Below are 23,871 nucleotides of genomic sequence, written 5' to 3'. Positions count from 1 at the left end.
CCCCCATATCTATACCACTTTCTGGTGCTGAGAAATTACTTATTCATGTGTTTGTTCAGTTGCTAAGGTACTCTAAATGGTTGCTATGGTGTGGCCATACAGTTTATATGATGGTATTTAAAGACTATTTGACAGTCTGAATCAACAGAGCCCAATCCCATGTTTCTACAATGTTTTGGTGCTGAAAAATTGTTTGTTAATGTCCTTTTACGGTTGCTAGGGTGCTGTAAGTGGTTGCTAGGGCATAGCTATGAAGTTGTCATGTCGGTACTTATTGGCTGCTTGATAGGCCGAGTCAAATGAGCCCACCCCCAAGTCTCTGTGAACTGCTGAGCCAAAGATATAATCTCACTAATTTTGTGCCAATGTTAAGTCTATGGGACTTTTTCGCCCAATTTTTTTCATCCACCAGACGAACATCGTACACTCAATTACTTATAAAAGATATAGCACACCTCTATAACTGGGTGGTTACTATCGTGTTGCTAAGCGGTTGGTAGTTGTCACACATCATTACTATGTAGTTTTATAGAGTTATTTGTAGTGAAGTGAAGTGACATAAGGCCGACTTCCGACTTTGTATGTTCTTAGCCTGATTTAACACTTAGCTAATCACTATTAGCAAGTAGCTATTCACTGCTAGTATGTGTAGCATTTGATCACGAGTCAAAAGAGCAAAACCTGCATGTTTATATGACACTTTTATCCAAAGATATCCTTTTTGATCCTGTTTTCAATGGAGGTCTATGGGGTGGTTGCTAGGGTGCTGTAAGTGGTTGCTAGGGTGTGGCTATGAAGGTCATAGGTCATTACTTATTGGTTTCTTAAAAGATGAGTCAATTGAGTGTGTGTGAGTTACAGAGAGAGAGAGAGAGAGAGAAGGGGTTCCTAAGGGCCTGTGTGTGTGTGTGTGAGAAAGTGACAGTTGAGATTCAAATTCATAAACATTCCGCAATTGTAAGTCAATGGGACTTTTTTGCCCGCTTTTTCGTCCGCTGTGCAAACATCGTAGGTCCGATTGCTTAGAAAAGGTATAGCCCACATCTCCTCAATGAGCTGGTCGATATGACACCTCTTTCATGGGTCTGTGACAAACGGTGCAGGAGGAGTAGCGAACCGAAGTTTTAGCCCTCGGTTGCTAGGTCGGCATGAGTGGTTTCTACGGTACTGCTAGGCGGTTGCTAGGGCACTCGGGGTGGTTGCTAGGGTACCCAGGGTGGTTGCTAGGCAGTTACTAGTTGTCACAGATCGTTACTATGGAGTTTTATAGAGTTCTTAGTTTGAATTAGCACTCAGCTAATCACTATTAGCATGTAGCTATTCACTGCTAGCATGTGTAGCATGTTTGGAAGTCCTATTTGTTAGCATGAGTCAAAAGAACCAACTCCCAATTCTATACGACATTCTGATGCAAAGATATAGGATTTGATAAATGGTTGCTAGGGTACTCTGTTTGGTTGTTAGGAAGTGGCTTGGCAGCTGCTAATGATGATACTCCAAAGGCTGTTTGCCAGTATGAATAATATAAACCAAACCCCATGTCTCTATGACATTCAGATTTGAATATATGCCTGTTTGAGTTTGGGTTGCTAGGGTGCTTGATAATGGTTGCTAGGGCGTGGCTAGGAAGTGTCTATGGTGATTCATGATTGGTTGTTTGCTGCCCCGAGTCAAACGAGCCCACCCCCATATCTCTATGACATTCAGATTTAAAGATATGCCTGTTTGGGTTTGGGTTGCTAGGGTACTCAACATTGGTTGCTAGGGCGTGGCTAGGAAGTGTCTATGGTGATTCATGATTGGCTGTTTGCTGCCCCGAGTCAAACGAGCCCACCCCCGTGTCTCTATGACATTCAGATTTAAAGATATGCCTGTTTGGGTTGCTAGGGTACTCGACATTGTTTGCTAGGGCGTGGCTAGGAAGTGTCTATGGTGATTCATGATTGGTTGTTTGCTGCCCCGAGTCAAACGAGCCCACCCCCATATCTCTATGATATTCAGATTTAAAGATATGGCTGCTTGGGCTTGGGTTGCTAGGGTGCTTGATAATGGTTGCTAGGGCGTGGCTAGGAAGTGTCTATGGTGATTCATGATTGGCTGTTTGCTGCCCCAAGTCAAATGAGCCCACCCCCATGTCTCTATGACACTGTGATCCGAAGATATCCATATGGGCTTTTAAAATAGCCGTCTATGGGATCAGTTGCTAGGGTGCTATAAATGGTTGCTAGGGCGTGGCTTGATAGCTTCATAATTATCCTGAGAGTCTGATTGGTTGGCTCAGTAAAATGAGCCCACCCCCATGTCTCTATGATATTGTGATGCAGAGTTATGTTCAATGCAAAATTCCTATGTAAATTACCATAGTAGGAAAAACGTGTGCTGTTTCATGGGCCGTCCCTCACCATAGTATGTCAATGGGGCAATTTTGGGGCGCTCTTGTGCCCCAGGGGTACAAATTATACCCCATTGCGAGGTATGTCCTCGCACAACTTGATAGCCTCTCTAAATGTGGTGATTAATATGTTTCTACGAAATTCTCGCTCTGAGCTACGATTCGTCAAAGTTGGCCGCAATGTTAAGTCTATGGGATTTTTCGTCCGATTTTTCGCCCACTGTACGATTATCGTACGCCCGATCGCTTATAAAAGATATAGCACACCATTCCTCAATAAGCCGCACGATTTGACGCCTCATTCATGGGTCTGTGACGAATGGTGCAGGAGGAGTAGCGAACCGAAGTTTTGTCCAGAAGAAGAATAAGAATAAGAACTAGATAAAAAATTTAGTCGAGACAAACTTTAAGTTGGCTTGAGAAAGCCGGACCAGAAAATTAGAAAAGTTAAAAAAGTTTGAAAAGTTTTTAAAAAGTTTAAGAAGTTTCAAAAGTTTAAGTTTTAAAAATGTTAAACGTTTTAAGTTTGATGGATTTCAGTCTGAAATAGTTTGAAGTTTAAAGTAGTTTTAAAAGCTTAAAGTTTGATACATAGATAGATACATAGAGTCAGATTATAGATAGATAGATGGATAGATAGATAGATAGACAGATTCTAAGGACCTCAGAGTGGTTGCTAGGGTACTTAAGAGTGATTGCTATGATGGTTGCTAGGCTAACTCTGGTGGTTTCTAGGGTGTTGCTATGTGGTTGCTAAGGTGTTGCTATGCAGTTGCTAGGGTACTTGGGGTGGTTGCTAGGTTGTTGCTATGCGGTTGCTAGGGTACTTGGGGTGGTTGCTAGGGTATTGCTATGCGGTTGCTAGGGCTCCTGGAGTGGTTGCTAAGGTGTTACTAGCATGTTTCTAGCATGATTAGCAAGTGACTAGCATGTCGCTAGCATGATTAGCAAGTTACTATCATGTCGCTAGCACGTTTATAGCATTATTAGCATGTTACTAGCATGTTGGTAGCATGATTGGCACATTACTAGTATGTCACTAGCATGTTTCTAGCATGATTAGCAAATGACTAGCATGTTTCTAGCATGATTAGCATGTCGCTAGGATAGATAGATAGATTAGAAATATTAGATAGATGAGTTTGAATGAGTTTGAATGGGTTAGAAATAGTACATAGAAGGGAAGCTTGATTGAGTCTCAAAGGATTCTGGGAGTTTAAGTTTAAATTTTGACAGTTGGAGTCTATGGGATTTTTATGATTTTTAATCTTCAGTTTTATGAAAACCATAAGTCTGATCAGTTAGAAAAGATATAGCACCCCCGGCGAGATCAGTCTGAAGATCTGGGCTGAGTTTGGAGTCTGTAGAGTTAAAGCTCTAGGAGGAGTAGCAGTCAGAAATTTTAGTCTCAGAAGAATAATAAGAAGAAGTTTAAATAGGATTTCAGTAAGTTCCCAGACAGCAGTTGACTCTGTGCCGGATCCGTTTTCAAACCGGCAAGCCCGTATTACAGTCACATCCGTTTCAGTGCTGTAACACTGATCCAGCCTGGGCCCGGTTTCAGTGGGCGGGAACTACTGTCACAGAGCAGATCCGGGCCGCGTCCGAAACGAGCGCGTGTTTATCTGCAGTTCAGAACAAAAGACGTCAAAGATATTTGCTTTGATCAAAGCAATAAATTGTATTTTGAAATAAATTAAAATAGAAAACCATTATTTTAAATTGTAATACTTTTTTCTGTATTTTTGATCAAATAAATGCTGGCTTGATTAGCATTTCGCGGAAAAAGTAAAAAAGATGTGTTATATATACTGTTTCAATATCTTAGAGAAACCAATTTAAGTGGAAGGATATAGTTTTTTTTTTTAAAACAATCTTATACACAACATTCTGGTCCACACTCACACCAGATGGTGGCGGTAATGCACCAAAAAGTTGTTTGCCAACCGCCAACAAACCTTAATAGAAGAAGAAGAAGAAGACGTCAAGACGATCGAGGCACGGACTGTACGCTGTTATCCTCAAAGACTTCACCAAGGTATGTCACACCGTGTGATCACACTGTTCTACTAACAAATTAATCTCTTATTATGTTGTGTACTCGATAACTTAAAGTTTTGGTGTTTTTATTGCTCCTTAGATCGGTGTTGGACCGGCGAACACTTTAGGCCTATTATCAGAGGATTTGCTAACATGAAGAAAACGGTCCAGAGGTATGCAATTATACGTAATTAATGAATTTGAACTTAATTACTTAATTTAAACTTTAGTAATTTTGACTGCTTCTATTAAAATGTAATGTTTAAGATTGCTGCCTGTCATGGTGGGCTAGCAGTGTTAAGTGCTAACCCTCAAGGCTGCATGCATTTATTTGATCAAAAATAAAATTAAAGTAATATTGTGAAATATCACTTGAATATATTTTTAAAATGTAATTTATTCCTGTGAATTTTCAGCATCATTACTGCAGTCTTCGTTCAGAAATCATTCTAACATGCTGATTTAGTGCTGGATTTTTATTGGTGCTCAGTTATCAGTAATGGTTCTTATTATTATTATTATTATTATTATTATTATTATTATTAGATGTAAAAAAAAAAAAAAAAAGTTTTTGCTGCTTAACATTTTCTGGAAACATTTTTATGATTCTTTGAATAGACAGTTCAAAAGAACATAATTTATTTGAAATATATTTTTTGCTTCATTATAAATGTTTTTACTTTGATCAATTTAGTGCCTATTTGCTAAATAAAAAGTCATTTCTATTAACACACACCATATCATGGTTTCTGCATATATTAAGGAGCACAACTGTTTTTCAACTGATAATAATCAGAAATGTTTCTTGAACAGCAAATAATAATATAAGAATGATTTCTGAAGGATCATGTGACACTGAAGACTGGAGTAAAATTCAGCTTTGATCACAGGAATAAATTACGTTTTACAATATATTCATAAAAAAACATATTTTAACTGATAATTACTTTTAAAATTGTAATTAAAATATAATTTATTTCTGTGATGGCAAAGCTGAATAAATAAATGCTTTTCTTTTTAACTTTTTATTCATCAATAAATCCTGAAAAAACTATCACATATTCCCAAAAAATTAAGCAGCACAACTGTTTCCAACATCGATAACAACGGAGTATCAAATTAGTATATTATAATGATTTCTGAAGGATCATGTGACACTGAAGATGAGTAATGATGCTGAAGATTCAGCTTTGATCGCAGAAATAAATTATATTTTGAAGTATATTAAAATAGAAAACCATTATTTTATTTCATTTCATTATTTTTAATACTTCACAATATTCTTTTTTTTTCTGTATTTTTGTTCAAATAAATGCTGGCTTGATGAGCATAAGAGACTTATTTCAAGATCATTAAAAACAGTAATGTGTCCAAACTTTTGTCGAGCCCGGTCCCCTTGAATAAGCAGGCAGAATGAATGATAGAAACAGAGGGGCACTGAGGAGATATACATGTATTACATTATATTGTTTGGTATGATTTTTATTTATAAAAGCTTGGCCAAAATATGCTTTTATTTCTGTTAACGGTATGCTCCATGTTAATTGGGTAAATTAACTGAGAAATTGTCCAGCAACACTATATAACGATCTGTTTCAATTTCAGGTTCCACCTGAGAGCCAGGACTGTCGAATAGTAAGGTGAGTCCCATTTTTTTTTTTTTTAGTTTTCAGTGGAGTTTGAGTTATTCAAGCTATTTGAATGCCACAATTTATAATTGAATATTGATAATAATGAGTGCCTGATAATGTTACAACTTGTGCTGTTCAAAACATACTGTTTGTTAGGGCCGATTGAGGCTTGCAGCTTTCTGGAGAAATGCTCCTTCAAATAACTTCACACTCATCCTGAACAATATACCTGTTATAACAGTCATAGTCCTCTAGCAATGCTATAGTCTGTGTGTCATTTGGGTACAAACCCTTTTTCATCTCAAGTTGGTGATTAAAGGAAGTGTGTATGACACTGATGTCCCATGCACTAATTTCCACAGTGGAGCATGTTAATAAACTGTGACTCTTATTTGTAAGGCTTAAACATTGCCTTCCTTGCTTTGTAATACTAAATGAAACAAATACATTCATAACATATCTGTGTAAAATGCAATTAGTTGTGTATTTTTAATATATAAAACAGGTGGCATAGTTTCCCCTTGCTTTTCTTCTCTGTTATATCAGTTATTATACTTTACACCTATGGGCAGTAAGTAGAATGAACATTATCTTTGTCACACACAAAGCAGGACAAAATTACTCGATTACAGGAAAATTAAAAAATGCTAACCATGGATAACATTTTTGATGTGGAAAAGCATATTCAGTGCGTGCATAATTATTAGGCGATTCAATATTCTGATCATTGTTTTTAAGCACTTTTACCAATTCCAAACCACATCAATCATAATAACTACTATTAATTTTGTGTACGATCATTTTATAATTACATAATCAACAAGAACTGGAAGTGAAAAACGCTTACTGATGCTCCAGAAGGAAACACGATACATTAAGGGGGTGAAAACTTTTAAACAGAATGAAGGTGTACATTTTTCTTATTTTGCCTAAATATTTTTTTCATTTAGTACTGCCCTTCAGAAGCTACAGAAGATACTTCCCAGACAACAAGCAGTGTCGGCCCAGATCCGGCCCACATCTGGCCTGCATGGATTTCACGCGGGCCAGATGTGGGCCGGATCTGGGCCAACACTATGTTGCTGTCTGGGTTACATGTTTCCCACAAGACAAAATAAGCTCAATTTACCCTGATGTTTAAATTCAAAAGTTTTCACCCCTTAATGCATTATTTTTCTTCTGGAGCATCAGTGAGCGTTTAAACCTTCTGTAATAGTTGCATATGAGTCCCTCAGTTGTCCTCAGTGTGAAAATATGGATCTCAAAATCATACAGTCACTTCTGGAAAGTGTTAAAATACACAAAAATGCTGGAAAAGCACAGCATTTGTGGGAGCTGAAGGATTTTTCTGAAGAACAGCAGACAGTTTAACTGTTCAGAACAAACAAGGGACTCATGAGCAACTATCACTAAACAAAAACACACAGCTGTGGATCATTCAGGGAACAACACAGTATTAAGAATCAAGTGGATGTAAACAACGGGTCATTTTATAAATTCAACAATTTTTTCTCTTGTGGACAATATGTAAATGTCTTATCCCTCTTATTTTGGTAAAATTATTAAAATTTTGCAGATTCTGCAAGGTGTATGTAAACTTTTGACCTTATGTGTGTGTTTGTGTGTGTGTATAATATATTTAATTATTATTATTATTATTATTATTATTATTATTATTATTAGTTATCAGGGACAATGTACAAAAAACATTATATATTAATATATTAATATGTTAATATTAAAATATTTAATCTTTTTTTTTTTTTTTTTTAGAGACAACGAAAAGGGGGGAACTGTCTAAGCTGTGGAGTCAGATGGAGGGCTCGCATTTACCTCAAAAACAGCATTGCAGAAGACTCGAACAACTAGAACCAACTCAAGCACACAATGGTGACACACATTTGTAAGACCTTTCCCTGTGATATAAAATTTCCCTGTGGTAATTATTCAGATTCTTCTCATTCTCATTGTGTAGCACTGTTTTAAGCTTGTTGAATATTATGTACAGTAAGCACTAGAAGTAGAGACTTATACTACTTGGGGTAGTGTTTTAAATTAACTTTAATTTTGCTTTTGATGCAAAAATTATCAAAAGAAAAGATGTAGTGTAGTAAAACATGTTTTGTGTAGTAATTCAATTGTTTTAATATGAATATTGTTTTAATAGTGTTCAGGACAGTAATTGTCTGTACATCTAAATCATTTCTTTAAACTTTTTGTTGTCTAAGACCTTCGTATTATACCTTAAGGAAAAAAAAGATATTTAATTATGTATTAAGATGCTTGTAATCATTGCTTTAAAGGTATTTATCACTTCTACTTAAATGGTCATTATCTACTTGTATGATTTGTATTATCCGGGAACTGTACAAATACTGTGGCATATGGACATTACTCTTTTATTTGTAACTTTTAAATGCAATACTCTTTTAAATGCATTTTCTGTAAAGCTGCATTGGAATATGTATTGTGAAAAGCACTGTACAAATAAACAAATTGTGTTTGAATTTTAGATATGTATACAACTTATTTGTGTGTGTGTGTGTATGAAGGCATATATGTGTATATATATATATATATATTAGTGGTGGGCCGTTATCGGCGTTAACGTGTTGCGTTAACGTGAGACTCTTATCGGGCGATAAAAAAAATATCGCCGTTAATCTATTCTCAAAGTTGGGTTGGGAGCTGGGTCTATACTACGCAAGCTATGATGACTTTCACCTCGATATTTTAGCGCGGATGTATACCTAGCCGAATTGCACTGTAGTGGGCGAGAACGAGTCTTCGAACCTGTGTGTATGCGTGCTAACATGGATGCAGCTATGAAGCCGCCGGGTTTGCTTCAGGGAAAATTTATTTTTAAGAAGCTTCCCAATGGAAATCGGCAAGTCATTTCTATCTCTACGTTACATGGTCGCGCTCTCTGTATCGCGCGCACAGCGGAGTTCCGCCCCGGTGCGCACGCACAACCTGATATTGCCAAGTGCAACGTGTTCCTGGGTCAACATATTTTGTTGACCCTGGAACAACATTTTAATCCAAAAATATAATCTTAACCATATTCCTACACCTAAACCTAACCTTACCCATGAGTAATCCCTAAAATCTGAGGAACTGATAGATGAATTACACTGATGTACAAGCACCAAACACTGATTATAATCCTAAACTTCACAAAAATTATAAACTGGTTCTTGAAATCTGATTGGTTAATCACAATGTTGTTCCAGGGTCAACAAAGATGTTGACCCAGGAACACGTTGCACTTGGCAATATCAGGTTTGGCGGTGCGGCACACACACAAACGTAAGCGCACACACAAGTGAGCACACTCCCACTCCTATTTGTAAATATTAAGCCGCAAAACGTCTATTTAAATATGACTTCTGTGTGTCTCTGTGTTAATGTATGGCACAGACGCGCGGGTTTGTTCACTACTCATACAGAAGACCGCGTGAGCTTGCGGCGATATTAACGTCTGTCGTCTCATTAAATGAGGACATAAATACATGAACAATATCTCCAGAACTACTCTGAGAGTCACTTCATGAGCATTCGAGCGTTTCATTTGAGAAAAACTATCCTCACGGCAACCCGTCAAAATAAAAGTTTGGTTTCACTTGAAGACATTGGGCAGAATGTAATAGGCTACTACTACTAAAACTATTAAAACCTTATCTTTAAGGAATAATCATACAATGTCTTCAATGTTATTATCAATATTAAATTCTTGATGACTGCTAGTTGTTTACTACTAGTAGTGAACTTATTCTGATCTACTTGGCAGAATTCAAATGAGCCATTTTAATCTAGATTAATTCCAAGATTACAGTGAGATTAATCTAGATTAAAAAAATTAATCTATGCCCACCACTAATATATATATATAATATAAAATACACAAAATGAGCTGGCCCAGATCCGGCATGGTACTGGACCAGATCCTGCCCACATTTGGGCCAAATCACCATAAAGGAATCCACATCTGGTCTGGAGCTGGCCCAGTTCTGGTCCAGATCCGGAAAAACCGGATCCATGCCGGTATTGGCCCATTGTGCCAAAAGACACCGGCCCGAGTCCGTTACACGGATCTGGTCCAGACCGTCCGATGGGTCTGGACCAGATCTGGCCCAAATGATTTTTGCTATCTGGGTTGGCTTTCTCAAGCCAACTTAATAAGAAGAAGAATAACTAGAATGTACATTTCCTGAAGAAAATGTGAGTGGTGCTTGCAGTGGCAAAACTCGGCGCTGGGCAGATACTACAGTGTTCTGCGCGATTGTAGAGAGCCAACTCCCATGTCTGTATGATGTTGTGGAGCTGAGATATGGCTTCTTTATGTTGCTATATGGTTGCTAGGGTTCTCTATATGGTTGCTAGGGTGTAGCTGCACAGTCGACATGGTGATACTTACAGACTGGTTTTTCAGCCTGAACAAAAGAGGCCACACCGATATCTATACCACTTTCTGGTGCTGAGAAATTGCTTATTCATGAGTTTGTTCAGTTGCTAAGGTACTCTAAATGGTAGCTATGGTGTGGCTATACAGTTTATGGCATGATATTTAAAGACTATTTGACAGTCTGAATCCACTGAGCCCAACGCCATGTTTCTACAATGTTTTGGTGCTGGAAAATTGTTTGTTAATGTCCTTTTACGGTTGCTAGGGTGCTGTAAGTGGTTGCTAGGGCATAGCTATGAAGTTGTCATGTCAGTACTTATTGACTGCTTGATAGGCCGAGTCAAAAGAGCCCTCCCCCAAGTCTCTGTGAACTGCTGATCCAAAGATATAATCTCACTAATTTTTTTCGCCCAAATTTTTTCATCCATCAGACGAACATCGTACACTCAATTACTTATGAAAGATATAGCACACCTCTATAACTGGGAGGTTACTAAGCGTATTGCTAAGCGGTTGGTAGTTGTCACACATCATTACTATTTAGATTTATAGAGTTATTTGTATGTTTTTAGTCTGATTTAACACTTAGCTAATCACTATTAGAAAAAATCCCATTGATTTACAATGGTGGAATGTTCGTGAATTTGAATCTCAACTGTCACTTTCTCACACACACACACACAGGCCCTTAAGAAGCCCTTCTCTCTCTGTCTCTCTCTGTAACTCACACACACTCATTTGACTCCTCTTTTAAGTAACCAATAAGTAATGACCTATGACCTTCATAGCCACACCCTAGCAACCACTTACAGCACCCTAGCAACTGATCCCATAGACGGCTATTTTAAAAGCCCACATGGATATCTTCGGATCACAGTGTCATAGAGACATGGGGGTGGGCTCATTTGACTTGGGGCAGCAAACAGCCAATCATGAATCACCATAGACACTTCCTAGCCACGCCCTAGCAACCATTATCAAGCACCCTAGCAACCCAAGCCCAAACAGCCATATCTTTAAATCTGAATATCATAGAGACATGGGGGTGGGCTCGTTTGACTCGGGGCAGCAAACAGCCAATCATGAATCACCATAGACACTTCCTAGCCACGCCCTAGCAACCAATGTTGAGTACCCTAGCAACCCAAACCCAAACAGGCAAATCTTTAAATCTGAATGTCATAGAGACATGTCATAGAGACATTCGGTGCATTTCTTTTAACATTTTTTAACTAACAGCTAAAAACACTCATTCACTGAAAAGGTCATTTTAAAGTCTAATCTATGAACTTATTCCAGCACAAATAGTAGTCAAAATGGGATTGGGGCATAAAAAAAAAAAACTTTCTAAACATTGTCTAACCTTGCCTCTAGGTCTGGGTTCTTTCTGCATGATTCAAAATTGAGGTCTGAGGTAAACAGCTATTATGTAAATTCAAACATGCTGAGCTAGCCAGATCACTGATTCTTTAATTGGTCAATTTGTGTTACTGAACTGGTCTTGTGTAATAATTTGATTGTATAATACCTGTCAGTTGCCATTACAGTGATTGCATATTAAATGCTCATCATAATCCTACTCCCGTCTGATTATTCTGATCGGGATATTAGTGTGAAGGGTTTCTACAGTGAACCCCCATGGTGAAATGTCTCTCCCCATTTCCTCTGAGGATTGGACAGCAATCGCTCTGATGCTAAACTCTTATTCTGCTTATTATTGTTATCATGACAGTATAGTAACTAGAGAGACATTGTACTGTACAGTATATGATAAAAAATGGATAGTGAATGCAGAAATCCATGAATTGACAGAAACAAAGTTACTCAGCCAAAACTCTCTAAGGCTGAAGGAGCCAAGGAGGCAGAGAGGGAGGAAAGGAAAGATGAAGGGTGTTTGGGGAGGGGCTTCATTTAGCCTTTATTTATGAAGTACTGGTGATTCATATCCTCCAGTAACCTGCTGTCTATATTTGACTCTGCTTGTTGAAATTCTTTACCATCAAGGCACGCTACAAAGATCATCCGCACACTTCAAAAATCAAGCTAAAGCAAAGGTGAGTGTCATTTCACTCCTGGATTTTTTTTTTTTTTTAAACTGTGTTTAAATAACAGAGACTGACTCAAAATATTTTTATTTTAATCAGTATAATCATTTAGTTAAAGAAAAAAAATTAAAAGCATCACAGTGGGCTGTTTTTTAGTGAGTTGTTATTTTATTTTTTTTATACTGAATGAATATCTTGACTGGAAGCTGAATAAAGTGTTGATTCATTTGAGGATATTTGCACAGAAGTGTGCAAATATCCTCAAATTAATCAACACTTTATTCAGCTTCCAGTCAAAAAGCGAAATGAAGCTTCCAGCTTCCAGTCGCTTAGTGTATTTATATATTCAGCTTCCAGTCAAAAAGCGAAATGAAGCTTCCAGCTTCCAGTCGCTTAGTGTATTTAAATATATATAGATATCAGTGTCTATTTACACTAAGTGCAAATAGACCGCCTTGTTGGCAGAGGCTATGTACACTAACTAGCCTATGTACAATATGATTGGGATAGTCAACACGACTAAAGGCGTTAATCAATCAGCAGCTTCAGTGGCGTTGATGGTAAAATGTATGTTACGTTGTTTTTGACACGATCGACCCAGATTCGAATCGGCCTTTCGCAAAACTTTTTTTCTCCCTTTTCTAATCTCATATCACACCGGAAAGTCTTTTATTTTCAATAATCAAAAAGTTGAAAATAAAGCATCGGGTTGGGTTAGGGTAGGGAGGGCTTTATTGTCCCAATTTTAATAATTTGAATTAAAATAATAATTTACACTCAATACGTTATTATAGGCTATTGTTTTATGTACTACAATACTGAGGTGCAGATAATTTACACTATTTGGAATAATTAGTAGAAACAGAAGAAAATCCTGCTATTTTAACATAGTGTAAATAGAATCTATAGCTGTTTGCACTTATAGGCTAAATAGCATATCGCTAAAAATGCTGCTATTTTCACTCAGTGTAAATAGCATCTATCACTAAGACAATTTGCTATTTTCACTTAGTGCAAATAGCCGCTGCCTATGGGTAGTTGGCAAATAAAAATTGGACTGTGTCCTATGGTGTGACATAGCAAAAATGTAGAAAAAAAACTTAACATGCAAATAACATGAGAAAAATGTATCTTCATTCTTAGAGTTACAAATAGCATGAGAGAGGTTTATCTTCAATGTTAGAGCTTTATTTATTTATTTATTTACATTTTTCTGTCACACCATAGGGCACATTGACACGCCAACTCCACACACACACACACACACACATATATATATATATATATATATATATATATATATATATATATATATATATATTCTTTTTAATATAAATACTCTTTTTTTCCCCTTCTGTGCAAATATCCTCAAAGGAATCAACACTTTTAACACAGTCCGTCTTAACACATTTCATTGTAGTGTTTATATCACACACACACACACACACACACACACACATAATGTGTTAAGACAGGCTGTGTATTAGTCCAGCTGGTGTGTATCTCCACATGTGCACGGCCTTCAAACAGAGTGCTGTACCCCCTGTGGTCCATTGCCTGCTATGAGGCTAATGTAGGGTGAAGGAATGGACTTAAAAAGAGTTCATGCTGGTTCACAGTTTTCAGACCATCAGAACAATAACTTAATACAGCTTAATACAAGGCCCTATAAAATCATTGAAAAGGTCTGAGTTGCATCACAAATGGTTTCAGCCATTTCCTAATTGATTTATCAATTTAAAGTTCAAAAGAACAGCACTTATTTGAAATAAAACGCTTTTGTAACATTATCAAAGTATTTACTGTCCCTTTTGATCAATTTGCTTGCTAAAAAACATATTAATTTCTTTAAAAAAAAATCTTACCGACCCCCAAATTTTTGAACATTAGTGTAAATGTCATCTAATCACTTGATATCACTTTATTTCAGTTATATAATATTTATGTTTTGCTGTCTATGACATTCCAGGTGACAATGACGTTTGAGAGCATTCTGGAGGAGACAGATGGGTTTGGGCGATACCAGATTGGACTGGTCTTGCTGATGTTTATACCTCGCATCACAATCCCGTGTCACTTACTGCTGAACAACTTCATAGCCGCCATCCCATCTCACCATTGTAACATCAGCTCTCCGGGCTCTGAGGGAATCTTTGGAAATCTGAGTAAAGATGAGAGACTGACTGTCAGTATTCCAGTGCAGGATGACGGGACTCCTGCTTCCTGTCACATGTTCTCTTATCCTCATTTCCACCTGCTGTCAAACTCCTCCAGCCCCTCAGAGGTTACTGTAGTCCAGTGCCAGAATGGATGGGAGTATGACAACAGCACGTTCATCAGCACTATCGCCACACAGGTAAAGTTCAATGATGGTGTATCCTGTAGTTCCTTCTCAGCTCTCTCACCATCGCTTTTCCTGTTTCTCTCAGTTTGATTTAGTTTGTGAGAAGAGGGGACTGGCCAAAGCATCAGCCACCATATTTTTTGTTGGCGTCATGGCTGGAACTGTGTTCTTTGGAGTGCTCTGTGACAAGTAAAACACCAATAACCTCCATTTAGAAACTTTTAGACTCTTAAGACTGAAGCAAAGGTACAAAGCTCTCGGTAGGGTGGTACCCTAATGTACAAAATCTAAAAGGTTTATCTTTGTACCGTATTTACTGCAAAATACTACACACTATATTTGTATCTTAAAGGTACATATTTGTACTTTAAAAGTACATATTAGTACCTAAACTGTACATAGTGAGAGAGTGTATAACAGAGACAGAGTTCAATGAAACATAATCGTATCATGAATGCAGAACTGATGTTCTCATTGTTCATCTGTGTGTTGTTGCTTAGGTATGGTCGTAGGAGTATGCTGCTGGTGTCTTATGTGTCATCTATAGTGTTCAGCATTGTTAGCGCTTTCTCAAGCACCTACATCATGTTTGCTGCCTTCCGCTTCCTGACCGGATTCGCACTGACGGGAATCATCAATATATCAGTTGTTCTCAGTAAGTCTTTTCTGAAGCCTAACTGCATTTATCCTTTATCCAAGACTCAAGCCATTTGTCCAGTCTCAACAATTTGGGGTCCAAATTGAAAAGAGTCCACTCTTAACAAGGCCAATTGCAGTCAGTTATGGTCATTTGACTGCACTGACAATTATTTAATGAGAACAAAACTAGATGACACTGTTGTCTTCTGTAGAGCTGCTTTATAACTGAATCATCTTTGTTTCATAACTGATGAATTTTGCAACATCTACACTGTTATTGAACTGAATTAAATCAACACTGAGCTGAATAACAACACTGTTGGCTTTTGTAGAGCTGCTTATAGCTGAATTTGTTTCATAATGGATGAACTTTACACAGTTATTGAACTGAACTGAATCAACACTGAACACTGTGTCAATAATGACACTGTTGTCTTTTTAGAGTTTGAATTTGAATTATTATCATATTTGATGAAGTTTGCATTATTGATTTTGTTACTTTCCTCCTTGTTACGGTGAAGATGTTTCTGAAACAAGCTGGGCTGCATTTCCCAAAAGCATTGTAAGCGTAAGTTGATTGTAGACCCATTGCCATCAGTGGAGCTACGATAAACTAAGGCTTATGGTGCTTTTGAGAAACGCAGACCTGTACTGTATAAAGTGCTATATAAATCAATGTGAAAAGTTGAATTACAAAGTAGCAGGTTTCTTCAAAACATTTTTTAAATGAAATTTTAAGTATTAAAATTTCTGTTTTAATGAAGAACATTGTTACCACTTTCTAAAAGAAAAAAAGCAAAGCATGTAGAATGTGTTTATGTGTTTTGTGAAACCTTTTTTAATGTTTCTGATGTTTAATGAATGTGGTCTGTTCTGCAGGTATTGAATGGGTAGACACTAAACACCGTACATTTATCGGTGTGTTCGGCAGTACTTCCTGGAGTTTAGGCAACATGCTGCTGGCTGGTTTTGCCTATCTGACCACTGATTGGAGGATGCTAATTATTACTGTCACTTCTCCTCTTCTTCTTGCTACAGCCACTTGGTGGTAAGGAAGCACCATTATTGTTTTCATAGAAAAAATGTGTTTGTTTATGAGAGTATTCCTCACAGTCAGGGCCTGTTTGTAAGGTCATGTTTTCTCTCAGCTGGAAAGATCTTTTTTTTTTTTTTTTTCATTTGTTCCTCTCACAACCAATCAGTAAATAAAAACAAAAAAAAAAAAAAACTCATGTGTAGTTCTGGCTACATCCATGAGCTCCTGCAAATGTCCTTTGCCCTAAATGACCTTAAAGAGCTTTTGTACCTTCCGTCACCTGATTATATCACATATATTTCTGTTCTTTATGTTATCGTATATATTTCTGTTCTTTCTGTTGCATTAAATGTTTTCTATTTTACACTTTACTCATATACTCTACACATTCAATTGAGGTCAAAAGTTTACACCCCCCTTTCAGAATCTGCAAAAATGAATTATTTTACCAAAATAAGAGGAATCATACAAAAATGCATTTTATTGTCTATTTGGTAATGACCTGAATAAGATATTTCACATAAAAGATCTTTACATATAGTCCAAAAGAGAAAACAATAGTCAAGTTTATAAAAATGACCCCGTTCAAAAGGTTACATCCACTTGATTCTTAATACTGTGTTGTTACCTGAATGATCCACAGCTGTGTTTTTATTTTGTTTAGTAGTTGTTCGTGAGTCCCTTGTTTGTCCTGAACAGTTAAACTGCCTGCTATTCTTCAGAAAATCCTTCAGGTCCCGCAAATTCTTTGGTTTTCCAGCATTTTTGTGTATTTGAACCCTTTCCAACAATGACTGTATGATTTTGAGATCCATCTTTTCACATTGAGGACAACTGAGGGACTCAAAACTTGGAAAAACAAGGGACTCATGAACAACCAGGGACGTGCACAGACATTTTGAGGGGCAGGGGCTCAAGTGGAAAAAAAGGCACTTCTCATATTTATTTACATTTTTTTTCCAAACATTCCAAAATTTTTTATATATATTAACACAACTGACTTACTTAAAATTTATTTTAATTCCCTCACACTCACCCAATTGTTTCATGTTGTTTCATTTTCTACAAAATAACCAGTTCACATTTTATCACAATTTTGTCACAAGAACAGGCAACAACAAAGGAAACTAAGCCACAATGTGCATGTTTTCTATGCTACTAGTTTCAAGTATAGGCCTATATTTAAAATAAATTACTGCACAAAGCAGAGGGACATATTTTCACTACGAATTTGTTTATTTTGCACAAGACAATATATTGTTTTAGTTCTTTTGGTGTTAATGTAATATATTTTTGCTCTAATAGAAAGGAAATTTCCAAAACGCACATTAAGGTGTTTGTTTTAAGCCTACAACCCTCATCTGACTGTTTGCTTCTGTAGATTTCTTCTAAATTAACCAAAACCAGCTATCTGCATATTTAAACAACATTTAAAGGGAAATAAAATACTCTTGATGTAAGTCATTAACTAATAACTGGGGAAGGTCTGTAGTGATATGCTTTAGTTATTTTGTTTATCCTATTCATCTGCAGTACAAAACTGGAAAGGTTTCACTTGTGGCTCTCCCTCTGTCTGTGATGTGCGATCAATGTGTACTACACTGCTGTGTTGCGTGCCAGCCGCCTGCGTGGAGCCGAGGAGGGGAGAAAGGCATCGGAACTCAACAGAGTCTCAACATTTCCCGACCCAACCTGATATTTTGATTTTTTATTTGTTTGACAGGGAAAGCTGAGTGCAAACAGAAACACACACACGCACACACACATATACAGGTGCATCTCAAAAAATTTGAATATCATGAAAAAGTTTTTTAGTGTAACTTATTTCAAAAGTGAAACTTTCATATATTGTAGATTCATTACATGTAAAGTAAAACATTTCAAAAGTTTTTTTGTTTTGTTTTAATTTTGATGATTATAGCTTACAGCTCATGAAAGTCAAAAATTCAGTATCTCAAAATATTAGAATATTTCCTAAGATCAATCAAAAAAAGGATTTGCAAAACAGAAATGTTAAAGTTCTTTAAAGTATGTTCATTTATGCACTCAATACTTGGTCAGGGCTCCTTCAGCACAAATGACAGCATCAGTGAGGTGTGGCATGGAAGCAATCAGCCTGTGGCACTGCCGAGGCACTATTGAGCCTTCAGCTCGTCTGTATAGTTAGATCAACTGTTTCTCCTCTTTCTCTTGAAAATATCCCATAGATTCTCTATGGGGTTCAGGTCAGGCATGTTGGCTGGCCAGTCAAGCACAGTAATAATATTATGGTCAGCAAACCACTTGGAAGTGGTTTTGGCACTGTGGGCAGGTGCTAAAGTCCTGCTGGAAAAGGAAATCAGCATCTCCATGAAGCTTGTCAGCAGATAGAAGCATAGTGCTCCAAAATATCTCCTGGTAGACAGCTGCATTGACTTTGGACTTGATAAAACACAACGGACCAACACCAGGAGACATCACGGCACCCCAAATCATCACTGACTTTGGAAACTTCTCACTGGACTTCAAGCAGCTTGGATTCTGTGCCTCTCCAGTCTTCCTCCAGACTCCCTCCAGACAGGGGCCTCATTTATAAAATGTTGCGCAGAAACCGTCCTAAATTTGATCTTACGATCGTTTCTCAGAAATGCGTACGTGCGATTCATAGAATGAACGTACGAACAGAAAACGAGCGTACGCGCCTCTTTCAGATGTGAAATCTATGAATTGCAAATTATCTTGAACTTGAGCGCAATTGAATGGTTTCAGCTCTCTGCCTTGTAAACGACTCCTAATTAATATCATTAACATGTAAAATATCACCAATCATCATAATTTAGAACAGCGACCTGCAAGAACAGCTTACATTTGAAAAAATCTGCATTATTCCGACAATAAAAAGTGCGTACGTCTGCTCGGACCCTGACGTGACGCTAAGCACTTTTCCACGTCAAAGACCGTTTTTATAAATATGAGCGCTGGCGTGGATTTAAGCGTACGCACACTCTACGATCAAATCTGTGCGTACGCACGCTTTATAAATGAGGCCCCAGACCTTGATTTCCAAATGAAATGCAAAATTTACTTCTTTCTGAAAAGAGGACTTTGGACCACTGAGCAATAGTCCAGTTATTTTTCTCCTTAGACCAGGTAAGATGCCTCTGATGTTGTTTCTGTTTCAGAAGTGGCTTTGTAGCCCTTTTCCTGAAGACGTCTGAGTGTGGTGACTCTTGATGCACTGACTCCAGCTTCGGTCCACTCCTTGTGAAGCTCTCCCAAGTGTCTGAATCAGCTTTGCTTGACAGTATTCTCAAGCTTGTGGTCATTCGTGTTGCTTGTGCGCCTTTTCCTACCCAATTTCTTCCTTCCAGTCAACTTTGCATTTAATATGCTTTGATACAGCACTCTGTGAACAGCTTTTCAGTAATGACCTTCTGTGACTTACCCTCTTTGTGGAGGGTGTCAATGATTGTCTTCTGGACCACTGCCAAGTCAGCAGTCTTCCCCATTATTGTGGTTTCAAAGCACAAGAGATACCCAGAATTTACTGTAGGGATGGTCATTTAATGAAACTCAAATGTAAATGTCCTAATATTTTGAGATACTGGATTTTTTGACTTTCATGAGTTGTAAGCTCTAATCATCAAAACCAAAAATAAAAAACCTTTTGAAATGTTTGAGTTTAAATCTAGAATATATGAAAGAACAAAACAAATAACTTTTTTGAGATGCACCTGTATACACATATTCATGTATTAAAAAAAAAAAAAAATTCCCAGAAAAAGGACACTTTCTCTAATAAAAAACATTCTTTAATAAAAAAAACAAAAAAAAAAACAGATGTGGATCATTTACTTAAGAACACAGTATTAAGAATCAAGTGGATGTTAACTTTTGAACGTGGTCATTTTTATAAATCCAACTATTATTTTCTCTTGTGGACTATTTGTAAACATCTTTCATGTGAAATATCTTATTCAGATCAGTACTAAATAAACGATAACATGCATTTTGTATGATCCCTCTTATTTTGGTAAAATAATTAACATTTTGCAGATTCTGAAAGGGGGATGTAAACTTTTGACCTCAATATATATAGTTTTACAATTAATATACCATTCCCTCATTTAATCATGTCATTTACACCACTTCATTCTCCATTTGCCTCAAATCAAAGTTTGTGATAAATTTGTCATTTCAGTGCTGGTTGGTTTGGCTTATGATTTAAAATATAATTTCAACCTTATTCTATAGTAAAGAAAAATGATTGTTTAATACCTTAATAGGTGGATCCCTGAATCAGCGCGGTGGCTAATAGCCAATGGAAAGACAGAAATAGCATACAAGTATCTGCAAAAATGTGCTACATTTAACAGGAGACGAGACTTTACATCTAGAGTTAAACCAGAGGTAAAGAAGGGTCTCATTTGCCATTATTTATATATTTGCAAAGAATTTCAACAAGGGTTTAAAATACCTTTCTTCCTGTTTCCATCACAGGCTTTGTCCACTGTTGCAACTGTAGAACACCAGGGTCACAGTTACACTTATTTAGACCTGTTCAAAACCCCACAGCTGAGGAGACTCTCACTTTTCACCGGCATAGTGTGGTAGGTTTTTCTGTGTATACTATTTTAAATATTTTATATTCACAGAAAGTTCTTCTGAGTATGTGGAAGCAAAGAACCTACATTCACTCCCCCATTTGTAGGTATGGAGTTGCTTCTACATACTACGGCCTCAGCTTAAACATCACCGGCTTTGGGCTCGACCTTTACATGACACATTTCATTTATGCGGCCATAGAAGTGCCAGCGAAAATCCTGATCTACTTTATTCTCAATAAGGTCGGCCGTAGAATCACTCAGACCGGGACACTGGTGCTCACAGGATTCTGCATACTAATTAACATCATCACACCTACAGGTTTGTAGATCAAATGTGTAATTTCAATTTCTAACAAAACAGCCCTTTAGTTTCAAGTGCACTTTAAATCAATGGTTCTCAACCAAAACACAGATTCACCATAATGATTCTGACAGGGTCAAGGCCAGCAGGAAAAAACAATGCTATAAGCAAATTACAAAATGCAAATTACCATATAATTTTTTGCATAGTTAGGATAGAAAAATGCATATGTGCAACAGCTTTTAAAAGGGGGAGAAAACACTTTCCACATTTTGTTGAAGCCATACAGCCAATCAAATTCTATTCATTTTGATGCCAATCATAGAAACTAGCCAAATCAACACATGCCAACATGGAATTGCTGTCCATCATTGAGAACCATTAAGAAAATGTTGTAGGTCCTATGCAATTCATGTAAATATTAAGAAATTGTAACGCTTAAATTGAAGGATATTTTCCTTTTAAGGACAAGTATTAAAACAGTTTTGACACTGACGGTTAAACGGTTTAGGGGTGGAGCTACATGATTACTTTTTCTAAAAATGGTGTTTTTGTATGAATTACATCATACAATTTTATACAAAATCAGTATTGTAAAATTTCTCATGTTTTCTCATGGAATTAGGTTGCAACCACTGTTTTGCAATTTTTTTTATGAATTGTGTACTGTATGTGTCACATGAGGATTTTCTCAGGCCTCTTCTGTGTGAATGTGTCTGGGTTTAGAATACTGGACGTTTCGCACTGTGATCACAGTGTTGGGTAAAGGACTTTCAGAGGCTTCTTTCACAACTGTGTTCTTATACACCACTGAGCTCTATCCAACAGTCATGAGGTTAGTGTCTGCCATGTTTCTTTTCAATTATTAAGCTCACTCAGTTTTTAAAATGCTTCCGTTCTCTCTCCTTCACATCTATAGGCAGAATGGGCTTGGCTATGCCAGTTTTATGGCACGTTTGGGTGCATCAATTTCTCCTCTTATCATGCTCTTAGAAGACATGTGGAAGCTCCTCCCAGAAGTCATTTTCTGCATGGTGGCCATCTTTTCTGGTCTCATCGCTTGGCTTCTCCCTGAAACCAACAACGCAAGATTGCCAGAAACCATAGGAGATATTGAAGAGATGAGGTACAAGAAAAAATGTCACAGAATACAAGAAAAGATCTTGAATTATTTTCTGCTTTAGGTTTTTTTGTTTTCTTTTTGGAAACATCAGCTTTATGTTTGTCTGTTTTTCTTTTACTCATTTTAAATTCACAATAATTTGCTTTATTATTTATCTTTCACAGAAAGAAACCTATCAACTTGACAACAGAGGATCAGAGTAACATCCCTTTAAAGTTGACCATCTGTGCAGACACAACGCGGTGATATGCAAATCACTTACAAGTACAAAAAGACATCCTGCCATAGTGACGAGTTTATAAGCTTTACTCAACATCGGACCCTGCCTTAAGTATGTAACTAATAAAACATGGAGTCTTGCTTTACTGTTTTTCTTGCTTTCTTAGAATTAAAGAAATCTAAATTAAGTATTTTTGCTTATGCATTACCTTTAGATACATATTTAATTAATCCCTTTAGTTAATCTCTGTCTTCAAGTCTTTGTTCCTGCACACAGAACCATAGACAGCACCAGCATTAGAATCTGGGCTCCGTTTGACAGCACCCTGGACAGCTCCACATTACCTGAGTCTGACCTTTATTAATGAGCTGTGGAAGGCCTCTCCCATAATTGACAACTTCCACAAAAAACCAACAAGTTTCAACAAGATGCAAGTTTCTGTTGCTGCATGTTCAGGCCTTCTAATAATGGCACCATGTCATAGAAACTCTAGATGGCAGTAGAAGTGACAGGTTTTGGAGAAAGAGAAGTTATTCTTTAGATGTGGCTCAACAGCTTGAACTCTTCCCAGTTTGCAGTTCTCTCAAGGAGATCAAATTTTGATTTAACTGGTGCTACATTAAAATAACGCTTTTATTCAGCAAGTTCTATATGCATTAAAGACTTCTACTTGTTATAAAATAAACGCTGTTCTTTTGAACTTTCTATTTATCAAAGGATCCTGGAAATATATTTTTATCATGGTTTCCACAAAAAATGTTAAGCAGCACAACTGTTTTTAACATTAATAATAAGAAGAAATAATTCCTGAGAATGATTTCTGAAGGTTCGTGTGACAAATTCAGTTTTGAAATTAAAGGAATAAATGACATTTTAAATATATATAAAAAAAAAATTGAATTGAATAATAATTCTAACTTTTTCAAGTTAGTTCAAAATATATAATATAATATAATATAATATAATATATAGTTTATATATATTTATGCCATGGTCTGTCTGAATACTCGATTCTGATTGGCTGGCAGGTGTTGATAAAATTTGTTTAACTGCACAGGTAGTTCCAGGTCAGTTTAATCACGTTCTATATTAATGTGCTTCCTATAAAC

At 36.9% G+C, this 23,871-nt stretch overlaps 1 protein-coding gene and 1 long non-coding RNA gene across 5 annotated transcripts; both read left to right on the top strand.

The window, feature by feature from the left end:
* Positions 1-4,368: 4,368 nt before the first annotated feature.
* On the top strand, positions 4,369-8,292 carry LOC131523569 (uncharacterized). The gene is made up of 4 exons (XR_009266809.1): positions 4,369-4,430; positions 4,533-4,605; positions 6,038-6,072; positions 7,837-8,292. It is a non-coding gene; the product is annotated as an uncharacterized LOC131523569 (long non-coding RNA).
* Positions 8,293-8,683: 391 nt separating this feature from the next.
* LOC131523178 (solute carrier family 22 member 7-like) lies at positions 8,684-23,527 on the top strand. 4 transcript variants are annotated; one of them, XR_009266720.1, is made up of 14 exons: positions 8,684-9,372; positions 11,843-11,882; positions 12,473-12,522; positions 14,483-14,869; positions 14,943-15,046; positions 15,358-15,512; positions 16,376-16,544; positions 20,798-20,921; positions 21,012-21,121; positions 21,223-21,437; positions 22,146-22,254; positions 22,339-22,545; positions 22,707-22,873; positions 23,039-23,527. XR_009266720.1 is itself a non-coding variant. In XM_058749307.1 (13 exons), the coding sequence occupies exons 4-13, from the start codon at positions 14,489-14,491 to the stop codon at positions 22,786-22,788; spliced, it is 1,656 nt and encodes a 551-aa protein (XP_058605290.1). In that variant the 5' UTR covers positions 8,684-9,372; positions 11,843-11,882; positions 12,473-12,522; positions 14,483-14,488; the 3' UTR covers positions 22,789-23,527. The 4 variants fall into 4 exon arrangements, 3 of the variants coding, with proteins under 3 accessions (XP_058605290.1, XP_058605292.1, XP_058605291.1); XM_058749307.1 differs by having other exon boundaries at positions 22,707-23,527; XM_058749309.1 differs by lacking the exon at positions 8,684-9,372 and adding an exon at positions 11,664-11,732 and having other exon boundaries at positions 22,707-23,527.
* Positions 23,528-23,871: the final 344 nt, after the last annotated feature.

The sequence above is a fragment of the Onychostoma macrolepis genome, chromosome 17 (genome assembly GCF_012432095.1).
Source record: "Onychostoma macrolepis isolate SWU-2019 chromosome 17, ASM1243209v1, whole genome shotgun sequence".
Classification (NCBI taxonomy): domain Eukaryota; kingdom Metazoa; phylum Chordata; class Actinopteri; order Cypriniformes; family Cyprinidae; genus Onychostoma; species Onychostoma macrolepis.
This window is presented reverse-complemented; position numbering and strand designations above follow the sequence as displayed.

Bases quoted from the DNA above. Each gene is read 5' to 3' on its own strand.
- LOC131523178 (XM_058749307.1), top strand. From the start codon at position 14,489: ATGACGTTTGAGAGCATTCTGGAGGAGACAGATGGGTTTGGGCGATAC. The intron at 15,047-15,357 runs GTAAAACACCAA...GTTGTTGCTTAG, and splicing joins TTTGGAGTGCTCTGTGACAA to GTATGGTCGTAGGAGTATGC. The intron at 22,255-22,338 runs GTTAGTGTCTGC...TCACATCTATAG, and splicing joins CTCTATCCAACAGTCATGAG to GCAGAATGGGCTTGGCTATG.